Below are 18,904 nucleotides of genomic sequence, written 5' to 3'. Positions count from 1 at the left end.
TCCTCTGTCTCTCCTCTGTCTCTCCTCTCTCCATCCTCTGTCTCTCCTCTCTCTCCTCTGTCCCTCCTCTGTCTCTCCTCTCTCTCCTCTGTCCCTCCTCTCTCCATCCTCTGTCTCTCCTCTGTCTCTCCTCTCTCTCCTCTCTCTCCTCTCTCTCTCCTCTCTCTCCTCTCTCTCTCTCCTCTCTCTCCTCTCCCTTCTCTCTCTCCTCTCTCTCTCCTCTCTCTCTCCTCTCTCTCCTCTCCCTTCTCTCTCTCCTCTCTCTCTCCTCTCTCTCTCCTCTCTCTCCTCTCCCCTCTCTCTCTCCCTCTCTCTCTCCTCTCTCTCTCCTCTCTCTCTCCTCTCTCTCTCCTCTCTCTCCTCTCTCCTCCTCTCTCCTCTCTCTCCCTTCTCTCTCTCCTCTCTCTCTCCTCTCTCTCCTCTCTCTCTCTCCCCTCTCTCCCTCCTCTCTCTCTCCTCTCTCTCCTCTCTCTCCTCTCCCTCCTCTCTCTCTCCTCTCTCTCCTCTCTCTCCTCTCCCCCCTCTCTCTCCTCTCTCTCTCCTCTCTCTCTCCTCTCTCCCTCCTCTCCCTCCTCTCTCTCTCCTCTCTCTCTCCCCTCTCCCTCCTCTCTCTCCTCTGTCCCCTCCTCTGCCCCCCCCCCTCTCCTCTCTCTCCTCCTCTCCCCCCCCCCCCTCGTCCTCACTCTGTGTCTCATGTGCCTGTCGTTGTCGTTGTCTCCTCGCTGCAGAACGGTGGACTTGTGTTTTTTGAGGATTTGTGCTCAGGGATGTGACAGGTAACTCTCCCTCCTCCTCCTCCCGCCCTGAGATGAGCCGCCTGCTCTGTGTTTGACCCCCCCCTCCCGGCCTCGCCCCCCCCCCCCGGCCTCGCCCCCGCCTGCATGGCTCTCACACACAGCTGTTCCCTGATGTTGCTTCTGCATTGACATGATTGTTTGACACTGTGATGTTCGTCTGCAGGACCCGGGGCCCCTTTAAAGCTTTAGGTCCGATCACAACGTTAGGACGTCCAGGATCTAGTGCAGCTCCTGAGCTCAGAGACTTTAAAGATCTCACACGTGTTCATCAAGAAACAGGAAAATCAGGGGAAAATGTGCAGCTAAAGAAGAACAAGACGAGCGAGTCAGAGCAAACAGAGGAATCTGACGAGCAATGAGCAAAAATAATGATAAAAAAGTGATGAAAAAGCAACAAAAAGAAAAAACACAGCATGACAAAAACATGGCGTCAAAAGAAGTGACCAGTTTTGTAGGTCTTAGCTTTCAAATGAGGCGTCACACTGGCAAAATGCACTCGGTTAAAGTGGGGGTTAAAGAGGGGGAAACGGTTGAATGAGCTCAGATTGTGCTCAGCTTTGGCGCCCCCTGGTGGACCCTGTCTGTGTGTGCAGACTCAGCTCTCCTGCTCACGTGACCGTTTCCATAGTTACAGGTTTGGTCAAACTGCTGTGATAGATACAGACGCATCTCGTCATAGAAGGGGGCGCGGCTTCGCCGAGGGGGAAAATAGAATCTTTAGAGAAACACAATTTTCCCTCTTTTTAGCCGTTTTCTGGTGGAATATGAACTTATTTATCACATAAATAAAGTCAAGTGTAAATCGGGCCCATGTGGATATTTTCTCACAGCAGATTGTTCAGCAGAAGTGAAAAAACGGCAGTTGTAGCTAGCGCGAGCTAACCGTTAGCATTAGCCCGATGCTAACATGTAGCGTCAAGTTAGCATTCTCTGTTATTCATGTATTTATGGGCTGTTGAACCACTTTGCTCCTCCCCATGTCTTTGTATCTTTATTTAGTAGAAACTTTATTCATAATTCAGCGTTTGTTAAAGAAGTTTTTGAATAATTAGAGAAAGTTTAGATTTTTTCAAAATTGTTTTCCCCTTTAACTGTTTTTAAAGATGACCATATATGGGCGATTCTAGAGATGCCGTCCGTACAGACGGCATCTCTAGAATCTAAACTTTTTCTAATTATTCAAAAACTACTTTAACAAACGCTGAATTATGAATAAAGTTTCTACTAAATAAAGATACAAAGACATGGGGAGGAGCAAAGTGGTTCAACAGCCCATAAATACATGAATAACAGAGAATGCTAACATGACGCTACATGTTAGCATCGGGCTAATGCTAACGGTTAGCTCGTGCTAGCTACAACTGCCGTTTTTTCACTTCTACTGAACAATCTGCTGTGAGAAAATATCCATATGGGCCCGATTTACACTTGACTTTATTTATGTGATAAATAAGTTCATATTCCACCAGAAAATGGGAAAAAAGAGGGAAAATCGTGTTTCTCTAAAGATTCTATTTTCCCCCTCGGCGAAGCCACGCCCCCTTTTATGACGAGACGCCTCTGTGTCTATATCCTCCCAGGACATAGAAGCACCAGATTTTTCTGATTAATATTTGATTTCGATTCCATTTATGCTTTAAAAATACCATTTATTTTACAGTTGGGCAGCACCGCACGGAAACAATGTGTTTTTCAAAAGTCAAAACAAGTTCTGGATAAAAAGCGTCGGTCGTATCATCACGGCAGCGTCCTGGAAAATAAAACATGCTCAATTTTAAACATTTCATAAGTTTCATAAAAAAAACTGTTGCCTTGTTTACAAAGCACCCACGTTCCACCTACGTTAAACCTAAAGCGGTGAGGGGTCTCTGCACCAGAGCGCCCCCTGGAGGAGATGTGGAGATCCCACACAGACGTCCATCAGAGGAGGTCAGTTTGAAACAGAACCTACAGATGTAAGAGAACGCCCGACTTACTGCTCTTTTAAAAAACAACTTAAACATCATCTTACATCATCTCACAGTGCCCGACTAAAAACAAGGAAAAAAATCTTAAAATAAGACATTTTGTTTTGTTTTAAGGAAAAAATTCTGCCAATGGGGTCAGTGTTTTTCTCTTGCTAAGAATTCTTTTTTCTAGAATATTTTTCTCATCATAAAACAAGAAAGAAACACTAAAATTAAGCAAATAAAAAGCTAGAATTAAGCAAAATGTCCTCAGAAAATTGAATAATTTAAGGAAAACATTCTTATTTAGTGAAAAATTGTGGATATTTTACTTAAATGTTGCTTGATTTCAGTAAAATGTTCTAAATGACTCACATTTTTGAGCAAAATGTTGTTAATAAATACTAATATTAAAGGAAAGTATTGCCAGGAGACCCGTCTCCATGATGTGGAGCCAGGCTGATGGTCAGAATCACCTGCTGGAGGATTCACCTATTGTACATGTTTTTAGTGGTAGACACAGGAGAACATGCTCCACACAGAAAGGCCCCGTCCTGGTGGGAATCGAACCCGGGACCTTCGAGCTGTGAAGCTGAGGCTCTAACCGCTGTGCCACCGAGCCGCCCACTTTAAAGAATGGAATGTTTTATCTCTCTGTGAGAATCAGTTCTTACATTAAGAGTTGTTGATCTTAGTTTTTCCTAAAATAAGAACAAATATTCTTTGTCTAAAACTGAAGAAGATTCAAAAAGTTTTTCTTTCTTGTTACAAGAAAAATGAACATGTTTTTAGCAAATTTATCTGAACAAGAAATGGCAAGATTTTATTTCCTAAAACAAGATATTTTTTCTCAAGAAAACTTTGCGGCAAAACATTATTACTTTTTAGGGAAAAAAAGAACTTATTTCTTAAAGTCAGACATTTTTTACTTGCTTAGAATCCACTTTTTGCAGTGTGGGAACCAGATGTTTACATGCACTTCATAAAAATACACACACATTTTTTTCCTCACATGAAACCAGAATTAACTTTTATTTTTAGGTCACTTTTCAAAATGATTTCTTTTTGCTAAATACCAGAGGAATGAGAGAAAGATTTTTTTGTGACTCTACAAAGTCAGAAGTTCACACACACTAAGATTCCTAAACCTTTAAACAGTTAAAGCCCAGATGTGGATGTCATGACTCCTCCTTGGGTGTGATTTACAGACGCCTGAAGGTTCATTGGTTAAAACAAGGATGTAAATGTCCAGTCATCACACAGATGTTCTTTTGTGTCTTCACTGATCAGAGCTGGGTCAGTTTCCTCCAGACTCGGTCTCCACAGAGCAGATGACCAGTGGGGCGGAGTCTGTTCCTTTCTTGAATCGCGAGGGACTAAACAATGGAACTAGTTTGTCCCTGAAGCAGCAGCCCGTGAAGGAGTAGATGAGATCTGCAGAGTCAGCGTCATAGAAGGAGACCAGACCTGCTCCGTGGTCCACAAACACCCCGACCTTCTGAGGACACCTCTGCAGGGGCAGGCGGACGGGAGGCTCAGTCCCAGCCACGTACCAATCTCCGTGCATTTGGTTGAGAAACCAAGTGTGCGTTTGGTTTCTCAACCAAATGCACCAGTACCCGTTCTGAGGGGTCATATTGATCAACCCCTTCCTGCTCATGAACTCTCGGGTCACTCCTAAATCCCACTCCATGCTCCCTTTGACCTGAACTTCAAAGTAAAACTTGCCTGAAGAGAAGCTCTGTTTCCGTAAAACACAAACTCCTGCATCAAACCTCTGAGGAGAGTCTGGGACCTCTCGCTTTACATCAGTGTGATGAACCTGTTTGAGATCTTCAGACAGAGCCAGTTTAGGATGAGCAGTGTCTGGGTCCAGAGTGACGTCCACAGCAAACTCCTGAACTCTGCTCAGGTGGTTCTTTTCAGGCAGATGTTTGTTGAGCTCCTCAGACAGACTCGTCTCCAGCTCAGACAGAGCTCGGGCCGCGCTGCCCTCACACGTCTGCGGCTCAAAGCTCACGCTGCTCCAGTCCTTCAGGCCAGCAGGGGGCGGTGCAGGGCCTCGCTGTAGCAGGTGGAGGGGGTGTGTAGAGAGCGAGAGCTTCCTCTCCAGCTCACACGTCTCCTGCTGCAGCTGATGGAGCAGCTCGTGGGCCTGTTTCCGGTTGTTCCTCTGCTTCTCCTGGAGCTGCTCTAAGAACAGGTCTCTGTGCCTCTGAGCAGACTCGATCAGAGCAGTGAAGGCCTGCAGCCCAGAGGCCACCTCCTTCTGGTTCTCTGTCTCACTGAGCTTCAGGCAGTGCTGGATCTCCTGGGCCTTCAGCCTCCTCTGCTCCACCATGTGCCGGCTCTGCTCCTGAGCGAGCGGCAGAGACTCACACGCCTCCTCCAGAGACAGCAGCTCATGGTTCTTATGCTCTTGAACGGAGCACATCAGGCAGACGCTGCTCTGATCAGTGCTGCAGAAGAGCTCTAGGGGGCGCTGGTGTGTGGGGCACAGCATGTCCTCCAGGTTCTCCAAAGGCTCCATCAGCTGGTGCTTCTTCAGACTGGGCGCGCTCAGATGGGGCTGGAGGTGGCGCTCGCAGAACGAGGACAGACAGACCAGGCAGGACTTCAGAGCCTTCAGCTTGGGCTCAGAGCAGGCGTCGCAGAGGACCTCCGGCACGTCCGTGGATCTGCTGCTCTTCTCCACACTGAGCTCAGACACCATCTCACACAGCAGCGCGTTGACCCAGAGCTCGGGTCTGCTGGCGTAGCTCCTGTTGCACAGCGGACACTTACAGCAGGCGTCGTTGTCCCAGGCCTGAGAGATGCAGCGTTTGCAGAAGTTGTGTCCACACGGAGTGGAGACGGGCTCAGAGAAGACCTCCAGGCAGACGGAGCAAAGGAGCTGCTCCTCACACGCTCTCAGAGAAGACATTTCTGAAAGAGAGCACATGGATGTTCATGCTGTGGAGCTCAAGGTGCAGTTCACTTTGAACCTGCTCAACGTGATGACGAAGTTTAACCTCCAAATCTCAAAGCTTCTGGACTGGAGCTTGCAACCTATAGGCCAGTGCAACACCTCATTTGAAAGCTAAGACCTACAGAACTCATCTAAGCCTTTTCCCTGCCTCGTCACTTTTTGCTGCCTCTTCTTGGCCCGCCAGAGTGACCTACTTTTGCGCCAACTCTTTCCCGTTCATTCTCAATGGCAAACACAGATGCAGTACACTTTTTGGCCACCAGCGACAAATTGGGGGCGCTGTTTCACTCCTTTCGCAAAGTTAAGGAAACACTGTTCTGGTGTTTTGGTCCCATTTTTCCAAATTTTATTGCAAAGGTCGTTGACGTCTATGACTTATAAAAGAATTTATGCTGAACTGACACTTTCTAATTGGTCTAATGTGGCATTTTCTTTGACTAAAAGAAATGAATGAGGTAAAGTCACTGTAGGTGCTGCAGGTACAGGTGGTGTTGTTGTTTATATTTTGCACTATTTTGCTACAATCATTGATTTTCTTCTTCTAAAACTAGGCTTATTAACTATTATCATTTGCAGTTCTATGTGTTTCACGCTGACATCGCTGTGTTTGGCCCACGACCCACAGGAACTTTTTCATTTTGGCCTCAGAGACAAAACGTTTGGGCACCGCTGGTTTAACATTTTCTTCTTGATTAATAAGACAGAATCACTGCATTCTTGTGTAAAAAGTGCCCTCTGTTATTAACATGAGAACTGTGTTAAAACTTAATTAAAGAGAGCAACAGATCACTCAGAATCAGACAACTTTTATTTATTTATTAATCCCGTGAAGGGCAATTCTGTTATTACTATTACTGCTAACACGGTACATTTGGTATAGTCAGTGGGTCGCTCTTCTTTACCTTCCTGTACGTGGGCCCGTGCTCTTTCTTGTAGCACGTGGTAAAGCTGGGATCATATTTATCATATTTAAAAGGAAGACACAGAAGCAAAAGCTGCTGGAAACTAGTGAGAACGTTTTTAAACAAACCTCACCAGGGTCCGAGGGTCAGGAGGAGGCGACGGAGCTTCAGTCCAGGCGGCTCCTCTGTGAATGAGACGTGCGACACAGAGGGAGGATCAGGACAGACCTGTTCTGGGCTGAGGCGTGTCCTGGTGCGACGGGGAACGCCCGTGTTACCAAGACAGATCAGTGTTTATGGTTAAAGGACAGGTATTGCCAGTATACAATTATTCACAGTTGTTTAAATGGAGGAAGAAAATGCGGAGAATTTGTACTCACTACCGCCACCTCAGGTCTTATGCGTAACTGCAGCTTCTATATTAACCTCTTAAATCCCGCCTGAACCGAGCACATTTTCTCCAGTTTGGCTTTACCCCAATCCAAAAGCTTCTGGAAAAAAGGTGAGAAAATGGCGACAGAACTGAGACGAAAACAATGATGGAAATGTGATAAAAAAGTGACGAAAAATGTATGAAAAAGTGGCAAAAATGTCACAAAAATTTGACAATTTTTTTTTTTAAATGACAAAAAATCACCAAAAAATCACCAAATAATTACCAAAAAATCACCAAAAAATGTGATAAAAAATTTACAAAAAATTACAAAAAATGTGACAAAAAAATGACAAAAATTTGATATAAAATTGGACAAAAAAATGACAAAAAATTCACAAAAAATCACAAAAAAATCACAAAAAATGTGACAAAAATTCACAAAAAAATCACACAAAAATTACAAAAAATGTGACAAAAATGTGATAAAAAATTGACGAAAAAATGACTCTCGGTTCAGGCGGGAGTTAAGGGGTTAAGCTCGTGCATGACGACACTTCAGACCCAAAGTAACTCCTTTCTGAGCGACAGGGCAGGATTTCAGAGGCAGTTGTGGTGAAAAGGTCTGAGCTCATTCTACACATGAGGACATGGAGGAACATTCTTAATTTTAACATTTTGAACTCTGTATAGTCCCTTTAATACCTTGAAATCTATCTATTATCACCGTCTATTATCTCCTAACCCTAAAAATATTACTAATGCTTGTTAATACTTAATGAGCTCACCTTAACCCCTTAACTCCCGCCTGAACCGAGCACATTTTCTCCAGTTTGGCTTTACCCCAATCCAAAAGCTTCTGGAAATGATGGAAATGTGACAAAAAAGTGATGAAAAATTGATGAAAAAGTGGCAAAAATGTCACAAGAAAATTGACAAAAAAAATGACGAAAACATTTCTAAAAATTGACAAAAATGTGACAAAATATTTGATGAAAATTTGACCAAAAAAATGACAAAAAATTGATACAAAATGTGACAAAAAAATAAAACCAAAAATTGACAAAAAATAATAAAAAAATTACAAAAAATTGACAAAAATGTGAGAAAAAAATGACAAAAAATAAAACAAAAAATTGACAAAAAATAACAATAAAATACAAAAAAAATGACAAAAATTTGACCAAAAAAATGACAAAAAATTGATACAAAATGTGACAAAAAAATAAAACCAAAAATTGACAAAAAATGACAAAAAAATTGACAAAAATGTGATAAAAACAATTAACAAAAAATAACAAAATTTGACAAAAAAATGACTAAAAATTGATACAAAATGTGACAAAAAAATAAAACCAAAAATTGACAAAAAATAACAAAAAAAATGACAAAAATTTGACCAAAAAAAAAATTGACAAAAAATAACAAAAAAATTACAAAAAATTACGAAAAAAGAAAAAAAAATAACAAAAAATTGACAAAAAAATAACAAAAAATTGACAAAAAAATAACAAAAAATTGACAAAAAATAACAAAAAAAATTGACAAATGTGATAAAAACAATTAACCAAAAAATAACAAAATTTGACAAAAAAATTACAAAAAAATGTGACAGAAATGAGTTGAATACCCAACAAAAAAATGATGGAAAAAAAATCTGATGACGTGAGGAAAAAGATCCTCTCGGTCCAGGCGGGAGTTAAGAGGTTCACACTTCAGACCCGAAGTAACACCTTTCTGAGTGACAGTGCAGGGTTTTGAATACTTAATGAGCTCACCTTAATCTAAAGCGATACCAATAAATAAAACAATGATTTTAAATAATAAATAGCTGATAGAATATTATTAGTCATGTCTAAAGGAAGAAAACTGATCTTCTGTAATAACATATTCCTCTGAGCGGAGCCTTATGACTTCACTAATAAAGAGTTCCTACACAAATGAACCAAACACAGCTGCTCGTGGTTCTTTTGGGACTCTTCCTTAGGTAACGTTGTCCTACTATCATGTGGAAAATGAGACTGATGTAGACGTCTCTGCTGACCGACCTCTGTGTCTGTCCCAGGACGCAGGCGGAGATGGCCCACACCTGTCGCGGCACCATCAACCTGGCCACGGCGCACATCGACACGGAGGACGCCTGCAACATCGTGCTGAGCAGTGGGGGCCGCACGTACCACCTGAAGGCCAGCACCGAGGTGGAGCGGCAGAGATGGGTGACGGCGCTGGAGCTCGCCAAGGCCAAGGCCATCCGCATGATGAACGAGCAGAGCGGTGAGTGTGGACGAGAGGTCTGACGAGCGTGGACTTTTTCAAGCTTTCCATCATGTTATTCTGTCACTCCCTCGTTAAAAACATGCCTGAAGTGTTGCCTTGGCACATTCACGTGTTTCTGAGTAATCTGTAAAGACTCTGATGGCGGCCATTTTAGGGATAGGTTTGCCTGAGTCCTCCTAGGAACGCCCCCACCTCCTGGAGACGCCTCCGAGCTTTGGTCACCAGCCGAGTAACCGACCACTGCTCCTCAGCAGAACCCCCTCCCCACTGATGCCACAGACAGCGTGTGGAGGGGGCGTGTCTAAAGGCTCAGAGGTTCTTAACCCCTTAACTCCCGCCTGAACCGAGAGGATCTTTTTCCTCAAGTCATCAGATTTTTTTTCCCCATCATTTTTTTGTTGGGTATTCAACTCATTTTTTTAACTTTTTTATCACATTTTTATCACATTTTTTTGTCACATTTTTGCTATTTTTTTGTCGAATTTGATCAGTTTTTTGTATTTTTTTTTCATTTTTTCGTCAATTTTTTATCAAAGTTTTTGTCACATTTTTGCTATTTTTTGTTGAATTTTTATCAAATTTTGGGCATTTTTTTGTCATATTTTTGTAATTTTTTTGTCACATTTTTGTCATTTTCTGGTCATTTTTGCCACTTTTTCATCAATTTTTCATCACTTTTTTGTCACATTTCCGTCATTGTTTTCGTCTGTTTTATTGCTTTTTCACAGCTTTTTTCCAGAAGCTTTTGGACTGGGGTAAAGCGCAGTTCTTAAAGAGACAGAGGCCTATTTCAAGACATTCACTACAGCCATTTTGAGAGAGACATTTTATACAAGGCAGTTATTCTAATTTACTGCATTTACAGACCAACAGAAGGTTTGTCATCATTGTAGTGAGATATAGACTGGTGCTATGGGACTGAAAAAAGCAGAACACCCCCTCTTTAAACACCTGAACTGAGCACATATTTCCAGTTCAGTTTTACATCATCATCGTCACATTCTTAATCGCTATTTTGTCATGTTTTTGTCACTTTATCATTGCTTTTTTGTTGCGTTTTCATCACATTTTTGTCGCTCTTTTGTGGCTTTTTCAAGAAGCTTTTAGATCCGGGTAAAGCCAAACAGGAGAATGTGGTCGGCTCAGGTGGGGGTTAAGCGGTTAAAACATACAGTATGTGTTTGTTCATAAATGAGAATCTTTTGATCGATGCTGAAAGTCCAAGAGCTCATCCTTTATCTGTGAAAGGTCTATGAGAACTGCTGCAATGTTTATAACTTCACCGTCGTCACCAGCAGGGGGCAGTGTTCCCTCATGGCTCCATCAGCAGCAGAGCTTATGTGAAGAAGTGTGTCTGAGCTTCTGTGTGTTTGAAACCAAGCAAAGCAAAACATCTATAACAAGATGAAGATGGTTTAACATGACTTTGTGCACATGTTTCTGGACTGGAGAGCAACACTGTAACGCCTCATTTGAAAGCTCAAATCGAGAAAAGTGACGGTAACTTTTTGTCACGTTGTCGCTGCATTTTCGTTGTGTTTTCGTCTCTTGTTTTTCGGGGCTTTTTTCATGTTATTGTTGTTTTTTCATCGCTTTTTTCATTGCTTTGTCGTCACGTTTTCGTCACATTTTGTCACTTTTTTGTTGCTTTCCCAGCACTGCAAAAAGTGGATTCTAAACAAGTAAAAAATGTCTTACTTTAAGAAATAAGTTGTTATTTTTTACCAAAAAAGTAATAATGTTTTGCTGAGCAAAGTTTTCTTGAGAAAAAAAATCTTGTTTTAGGAAATTAAATCGAGCCATTTCTTGTTCAGATAAATTTACTAAAAACATGTTAATTTTTCTTGTAACAAGAAAGAAAAACTTTTTGAATCTTCTTCAGTTTTAGACAAAGAATATTTTTTCTTATTTTAAGATAAACTAAGATCAAAAACTCTTAATGTAAGACCTGATTCTCACAGATAAAACATTCCATTCTTTAAAGTGGGCGGCTCGGTGGCACAGCGGTTAGAGCCTCAGCTTCACAGCTCGAAGGTCCCGGGTTCGATTCCCACCAGGACGAGGCCTTTCTGTGTGGAGCATGTTCTCCCCGTGTCTGCCACTAAAAACATGTACAATAGGTGAATCCTCCAGCAGGTGATTCTGACCATCAGCCTGGCTCCACATCATGGAGACGGGTCTCCGGGCGCGGCAATACTTTCCTTAAATATTAGTATTTATTAAGAACATTTTGCTAAAAAATGTGAGTAATTTAGAACATTTTACTTAAATCAAGCAACATTTATGTAAAATATCCACAATTTTTCACTAAATAAGAATGTTTTCCTTAAATTATTCCATTTTCTGAGACATTTTGCTTAATTCTAGTTATTTATTTGCTTAAATTTAGTTTTTCTTTCTTGTTTTATGATGAGAAAAATATTCTGGAAATAAGAATTCTTAGCAACAAAAAAATGCTGACCCCATTGGCAGAATTTTTTCCTTAAAACAAAACAAAATGTCTTATTTTAAGATTTTTTTCCTTGTTTTTAGGAGGGCACTTTTTGCAGTGTGGATATTTTTGTTTTTGGATGCTTTTCTTTGAAGCTTTTAGATTCGGGTAAAGCTCGGTCTCGCCCGGGGGTGAGGGTGAGGTAAAGTGAGAGGCGGGACCGGTGGCCCTAGAGCCGGTGGTCCCTCTGTGCTCCTCCAGAATGTGGCCAGTCCGCCCCTGCAAACCGACAACATACAATGACGTCATGACAACATCGACACAGACGCTGTTCATGACGAGTGTGGGGAGGAGCTGTCGGGATCAGACTGTGCTGTATCTGAGTGACCTTTGACCGGAGGGTGTTAGCGTGAAACAGCCGTGGGTGTTTCCTGTGTTAGCGTTCGAGGCTGGGAGTGGGCGGTACGGGGGGTTTGGGCTGCTCTGGTGGTTATTTTGGTGAACATGTTCTTGAGTGTGAGCCTGGTCGTAAACGTGGAGAGCAGTAACACAGGCTGGAAGATGCTTTGGGACAGCATTAGGGAGGCACCGATACCACTTTTTATAAAACCGATACGAGTACTTTGATTTAAGTACTCGCCGATACCGAATACCGATACGAGTACAAGGCATTTTCTTCAACATTCTTACCTTTTCACAGCAGATTGGTTTGTAATTAGTTAATTTCCTCATTTACATTTCCTTAAGTAAAGTCGGCGACACATTTAAGAGCAGTTATATTAGAATTGTGCTGATGCCATTTATTTATTTTTATTTTCATTCAATATATTTTTTTATTTTTATGTCTCTGTCCATCATAGACAGAAAAGCCCATGTCCTAAAGCTCCCAATGCCTGAGCTTTATTCATTTATGTGTTTTTATTTAACAATAGTATTGAGATGTTCCTTAAATGGTCTCTTTTCGTCTTTACTTCAGCTCCTGTAGATTTTCTCGTGTGTTTGTAGTAACTTAGCGAGAAGCTACAGCGTTTTCATTGTTCTGCTGCAGCTCATTTTCCCTCAATATAAACATGCTGTATGTCTTTAATTTGGATTTTCTGAGGACTTTTTAGTCGCTGGGTTAGTTTTTCAGATGAATAAACCCCTGGGCTTAAAACGGCGTCAGAATGAACAAAACTGTTAGCCGCGAGTTAGCAACGTTAGCATCGTTAGCCTGTATGTTGTAAACACTGCAGACGCTGCAGCGCTAACAACATTAAGCTCTGGTTAAATCCAGCTCAGACTCTGGTTTAGAGAGCGCAGTCTGTAATAAAGTCAGCTCTATGTGGATTATTGTGTTTACACTAAAGTATTCTCCAGTTTGTTGCTTCTTCTCTCCTCAGCTGAGAGCTGCGCCTCGTAGCTGCGCCTCGTAGCTGCGCCTCGGCGCCAAATGATTTAAAACAGACAAAAGAGCAGAATAAAGCCGTATCTTTATGTTTTGGACCGATATTGGTCAAATCGGGAAATGATTGGCAGATCTTCCGCACATTATTGTCCAGTTTTCTGGTTCTACATCACAAACATTTCAGGATAAGTATCGGGAAAAAGGATCGTTCAAGTATCGGTATCGAAAAGCAAGTAGCGTTAAAGCACTGGTGTCGGAAAGTTAGTGATCTTCACAAAAATTTGATAAAAAATTTACAATAAAATGACAAAAATGTGATAAAAATGTGATAAAAAAATTACAAAAAAATGACAAAAAATTGATTCAAAAAAATGACAAAAAAGTTACAATGAGTTGATAACCCCCCCAAAAAAGATGGGAAAAAATCTGATGATCCATTTAGATGAGTTTTGTAGGTCTTAGCTTTCAAATGAGGCGTGACACTGGCCTACAGGATTTGGGTAAAGCTGAACTGGAGAAAATGCTCTCGGTTCAGGCGGGAGTTAAGAGGTTAAATGCAAAATGGTTAAAATCATTCATATTATAAGTGATTTGCCTCAGGTGCTCTGTGGAGCGGGTCCCACTGTTTTTAATGCAGGCTAGCTGATACCATAGACATGCACTAGCCTTGCATTAGCCTAGCGCCACAAAACTCTTCAAACACAAGAACTGCATGAATTACAAAAAAAAAATATCCAGAAACTAGGAAACGAGGCCCTGTGTCAAAAATCCTGGAATATCCCTTTAAGTGTTGTTATTCGCTGTAGCTAAAAGAGGCAGAAAGCTATGACCACACCTCCTCGCTGTGATTGGCTCAGCCCTCCGTCCCCCCTCCCTCCTCCCTCCCTCCCCCCTCCCTCTCTCTCCTCTGCTGTGTCTGAATGGAGAACCCTCCGTCTCCATCGGGCCACAGTGTTTCTGAAGCCGACGCACAAAGAGGACATTGAGTGGAGTAAGTACAGCTTTGGCTCTGCATTCCTTTGGATTTATGATTCTCTCTCTGTGCTCAGTATTAAAGGGAATGTCTCTGCTGTTTGTGAGAGGACTGAGGATAAGATCAAACTGTAAATGACTTCCTTTAACCTCTTAACTCCCGCCTGAACCGAGAGATCTTTTTCCTCACGTCATCAGATTGTTGTTGGGTATTCAACTCATTTTAGTAACTTTTTTTTTTTTTTGTCTTTTTTTTAGTCATTTTTAGTCATTTTCTTGTTACATTTTCATCACATTTTTGTCTTTTTTTTGTCAAATCTTTGTCATTTTCTTGTCAAATTTTTATCACATTTTTGTCATTTTTTTGTCATTTTCTTGTTACATTTTCATCACATTTTTGTCTTTTTTTTGTCAAATTTTCATCACATTTTTGTCATTTTTTTGTCATTTTTTTGTCATTTTCTTGTTACATTTTCATCACATTTTCATCACATTTTTTTCTTTTTTTTGTCAAATCTTTGTCTAATTTTTGTCATTTTCTTGTTACATTTTCATCACATTTTTGTCATTTTTTTGTCAAATCTTTGTCTAATTTTTGTCATTTTCTTGTCAAATTTGTATCACATTTTCATCACATTTTTGTCATTTTTTTGTCAAATTTTCATCACATTTTTGTCACATTTTTGTCATTTTTTTGTCAAATTTTTATCACATTTTTGTCAAATTTTTGTAATTTTTTTGTAATTTTTTTGTCTTTTTCTTGTTACATTTTCATCACATTTTCATCACATTTTTGTCATTTTTTTGTCAAATTTTTATTAAATTTTTGTCATTTTTTTGTCAAATCTTTATCACATTTTGGACACATTTTGTCACTTTTTTGTCAATGTTTTCGTCACTTTTTTGCCACATTTCCATCCTTGTTTTCGTCTCAGTTTTGTCGCTATCTTCACACCTTTTTTCCAGAAGCTTTCGGATTGGGGTAAAGCACAAACTGGAGAAAATGTGCTCGGTTCAGGCGGGAGTTACGGGATTAACTTGATCATTGACTTTGATAATTCTCAGTTGTTTGTTTGAACCAAAACTCTCTTCAGTTTAAGTGGACGAGGCTTTAGTTTCACTCACTTTCCTCATGAGATACATTTGTTTGTCTTGGGGAAAAAAACTAGAAAATGAAGGTTGAATTGTGTTGAGATGTTCGGGCTGATACTCGGATCTTATTTGTGAAATTTTTATCGTTTCTCCTCTGGAAAAGCTGCTTGTTTCGTGACTGCACTACTTTATTATGAGCTTATCAGCTTTTCTACTGTATGTTGTGGATGTTGTGAAATGAAAGCTTGTGAGATAATTCCCACTGCTGCCTTCAGAGGGCGCTCCAACCAGACAACGAGATGCAAACCAGCTCAGGGCTTGGTGATGATGTTCCCTTAAAGTGAGTCGTCGGTCCGGCTTCTGTAACAAAAAAACAACTTTAACCCCTTAACTCCCACCTGAACCGAGCACATTTTCTCCAGTTTGGCTTTACCCCAATCCAAAAGCTTCTGGAAAAAAGGTGAGAAAATAGCAACAAAACTGAGACGAAAAACAATGATGGAAATGTGACAAAAAAGTGACGAAAAATGGATGAAAAAATGACAAAAATTTGACCAAAAAAATTACAAAAAATGGACAAAAAAATGACAAAAATGTGACAAAAAAAATGACAAAAATGTGATTAAAATTTGACAAAAAAAGACAAAAATTTGCTAAAAAAATGACAAAAATGTGACAAAAAATGACAAAAAAAGTGATAAAAATATGACAAAAAATTGACAAAAAATTGACAAAAAAATGACAAAAAGTTACAAAAATGAGTTGAATACCCAACAAAAAAATGATGGAAAAAAAATCTAATGACGTGAGGAAAAAGATCCTCTCGGTTCAGGCGGGAGTTAAGAGGTTAAACCACACTTTGAAATCAATGCATCAGATTCAGCTAAAAGAGCCACAAAGAGAAGAACCAGACCTTTTACTTCCACTTAAGAAATGTGAGCTCGCTCCGGCAGGAAGTGGAGTTTGTCATCATTTTAGTCGGTTTCATTATGACTGAAATAATCCAGATATGTCAGACTAAATTATGACTTAATAAAACTGAAAAGCAGAGACTGAAATCATCAACCATGACAGTTTAAGAGAGACTCGGGTCTGGGCTTTTGAAGAATCATGAAGCCGAGGACATTGATTAAATATGAAGGGGAGAAAGGGGAGAAAATAGCACAAAACTGAGATGAAAACAATGATGGAAATGTGACAAAAAAGTGACGAAAAATGTATGAAAAAGTGGCAAAAATGTCACAAAAATGTCAAAAGAAATTGACAAAAAAATGGAAGAAAAAATGACAAAAATGTGACAAAAAAATTACAAAAATGTGAAAAAATTTGATAAAAAATTGACAAAAAAAAAGACAAAAATTGGACGAAAAAATGACAGAAATGTGACAAAAATGTGAAAAAAGACAAAAAAAATTACAAAAAATGACAAAAAATGATAAAAAATTGATAAAAAAATTGAAAAAAATACAAAAAATTGACAAAAAAAGACACAAAAAATGACAAAAAAGTTACAAAAATGTGACAAAAATGAGGAACAAAAAAGACAACAATTTGAAAAAAATAAATGACAAAAAAAAAAAAAAAAAAAGTTACAAAAATGAGTTGAACACCCAATGACAAAAAAAAAACAAAAAAGTCGGAAAGGGTCAGAGGTTCTTATTGTATCGGCTTTGAAACAAACGATAAAAATTCGACGAAAAAATGACAAAAAAAATGACAAAAAATTGACAAATAATGACAAATATGTGACAAAAAATGACAAAAAATGACAAAAAAATGACAAAAAATGACAAAAAATTGACAAAAAATGAAAAAAATTGGACAAAAAATGACAAAAAATTGACAAAAAAAATGACAAAAATGTGACAAAAATGTGACAAAAAATGACAAAAATTAGACAAAAAAATGACAACAATGTGACAAAAAATGACAAAAATGTTACAAAAATGAGTTGAATACCCGACAAAAAAATGATGGACACAAGTCCCGCTGCTGAACTTCCACTTACAGACGAGGCCTTGGACCAGGACGTCCGAGTCCCGCCCACTCTGATGAACCACTTGTTGGGGTGAGACGTAGAGAAGGTCATTGTTCTCGCGCTCACGTGGACCCTCCTGTTCCGGCTGAATATCAAACATGGCGGCTCATGAACAGACTGTTGTTGTTGTGACTCTGCTGACCCCCCCCCCCCCCCCCCTCATTGTTCCGGCCCTTGTGGAGCAGCTGTGGTGTGTTCACTGACACTTCCCCTCCTCGCCTCCTGTGTGTGAAGGAGTGAATGGTTCCTTGTGACGATAAATCGATATTCCGATATATCACGATGTTTACGATACCAATACTTTTTATTCCGATATCGATAGTTTTGATGACGTCATGCATATTAATGAGGTAGCAGTGCTTTCACAGTGAAGGGTTCAGTCCGGACAGCAGGGGGCAGCACTGCAGTTTGAAGCACTTGGACAAAACACTTTTAATGATGGTTTTTATATTTATTCATACGATTAATTTGGGTTGATTAATTCTTTTTTAAGCAGGACTGTGGTTTCTTGTTTATTTAAATGTAAATGACGTCACTGACATCTATGGTATGTTCAGATTAAGCTCTTTTCATGAATCGTGAGGTTATTTTTGTGCAGTTTGGGCCTGATGAAGGAAGAAAAGCGTTTTCCTTTTTGTAGTTTTTGTCGATCGCCTGACGCCGCCTTCCTTCATCTGCACATCCACACTGCAAAAAGTAAATCAAGCATTGGCTTAAATGAGTTGAATTGAGGAAATGTTTCTTGTTTTGAGCGGTTTTCACTCATTCAGACACTTTTCCTGATCGGACCGAGTTTCCTTTGCTTGTTTGAGGACATTTCAGACCAGTTCTAGGGTAAATCTCGCTTGAAATAAGAAAGTAAAATTGCCAATGAGATAAGACCGATTTTCTTTCCCCATTGGCAAAGAAAATGACCTGAAATAAGGACGAAATGTATCAAAACGAGTCAGAAACATCTCAGAACAAGTGAAATAATCCAGGACAAATGCACAACAACTTCTTAACTAGTAGCTGTGTTGGGTATTCAACTCATTTTTGTTATTTTTTTGTAATTTTTTGTCAAATTTTTGTCATTTTTTTGTCATTTTTTTTTAATCAATTTTTGTCACATTTTTGTTATTTTTTGTAATATTTTTGTAAATTTTTTGTCATTTTTTGTCATTTTTTGTCACATTTTTGTATTTTTTTTGTCACATTTTTTTCATATTTTTGTAAATTTTTGTCACATTTTGTCATTTTTTCATCAATTTTTTAATCAAATTTTTGTCATTTTTTTGGTCAATTTTTTTCACATTTTTGTCATTTTTTTGTAATTTTTTCATCAATTTTTTATCAAGTTTTTTGTCATTTTTTCGTCACATTTCCATCATTGTTTTACTTTGCTTGTTTGAGGACATTTCAGACCAGTTCTAGGGTAAATCTCGCTTGAAATAAGAAAGTAAAATCACCAATGAAACAAGACCAATTTTCTTTCCCCATTGGCAAAGAAAATGACCTGAAATAAGGACGAAATGTATCGAAACGAGTCAGAAACATCTCAGAACAAGTGAAATAATCCAGGACAAATGACCAACAACTTCTTAACCAGTCAAAACAACTAAAATCTGGATTATTGTGCTCAAATTGAGATGTTTATACTGATCTAGTTAAACACTTTTTGCAGTGTGAGATATCGGACACCTGAAGCGAGTTACAAACGCTGATTGACAGTTTGCGTGAAG

General features: G+C 39.6%; 2 protein-coding genes across 2 annotated transcripts in view; one reads left to right on the top strand and one right to left on the bottom strand.

Moving 5' to 3' along the window:
- The first annotated feature begins 733 nt into the window (after nt 1–733).
- The window catches only part of osbp2b (oxysterol binding protein 2b), an 81,569-nt gene continuing 63,398 nt past the window's right edge, over nt 734–18,904 (top strand). Inside the window, exons 1-2 of the mRNA XM_079552288.1 lie at nt 734–776; nt 9,052–9,260. Of these exons, the coding sequence (XP_079408414.1) occupies nt 9,065–9,260 (196 nt within the window). The 5' untranslated portion in view covers nt 734–776; nt 9,052–9,064. The remainder of the gene's footprint in view (nt 777–9,051; nt 9,261–18,904) is intronic.
- On the bottom strand, nt 4,041–5,666 carry LOC306979391 (E3 ubiquitin-protein ligase TRIM21-like; the record flags this gene model as incomplete). Its single annotated transcript, XM_079578312.1, has 1 exon — nt 4,041–5,666. The coding sequence occupies one exon, from the start codon at nt 5,664–5,666 to the stop codon at nt 4,041–4,043; it is 1,626 nt and encodes a 541-aa protein (XP_079434438.1).

This window comes from Gobius niger (assembly GCF_951799975.1).
Source record: "Gobius niger genome assembly, chromosome: 1".
In the NCBI taxonomy this organism is placed as follows: Eukaryota; Metazoa; Chordata; class Actinopteri; order Gobiiformes; family Gobiidae; genus Gobius; species Gobius niger.
The sequence above is the reverse complement of the archived record's forward strand: the minus strand, read 5'-3'. Positions and strand labels throughout refer to the sequence as shown.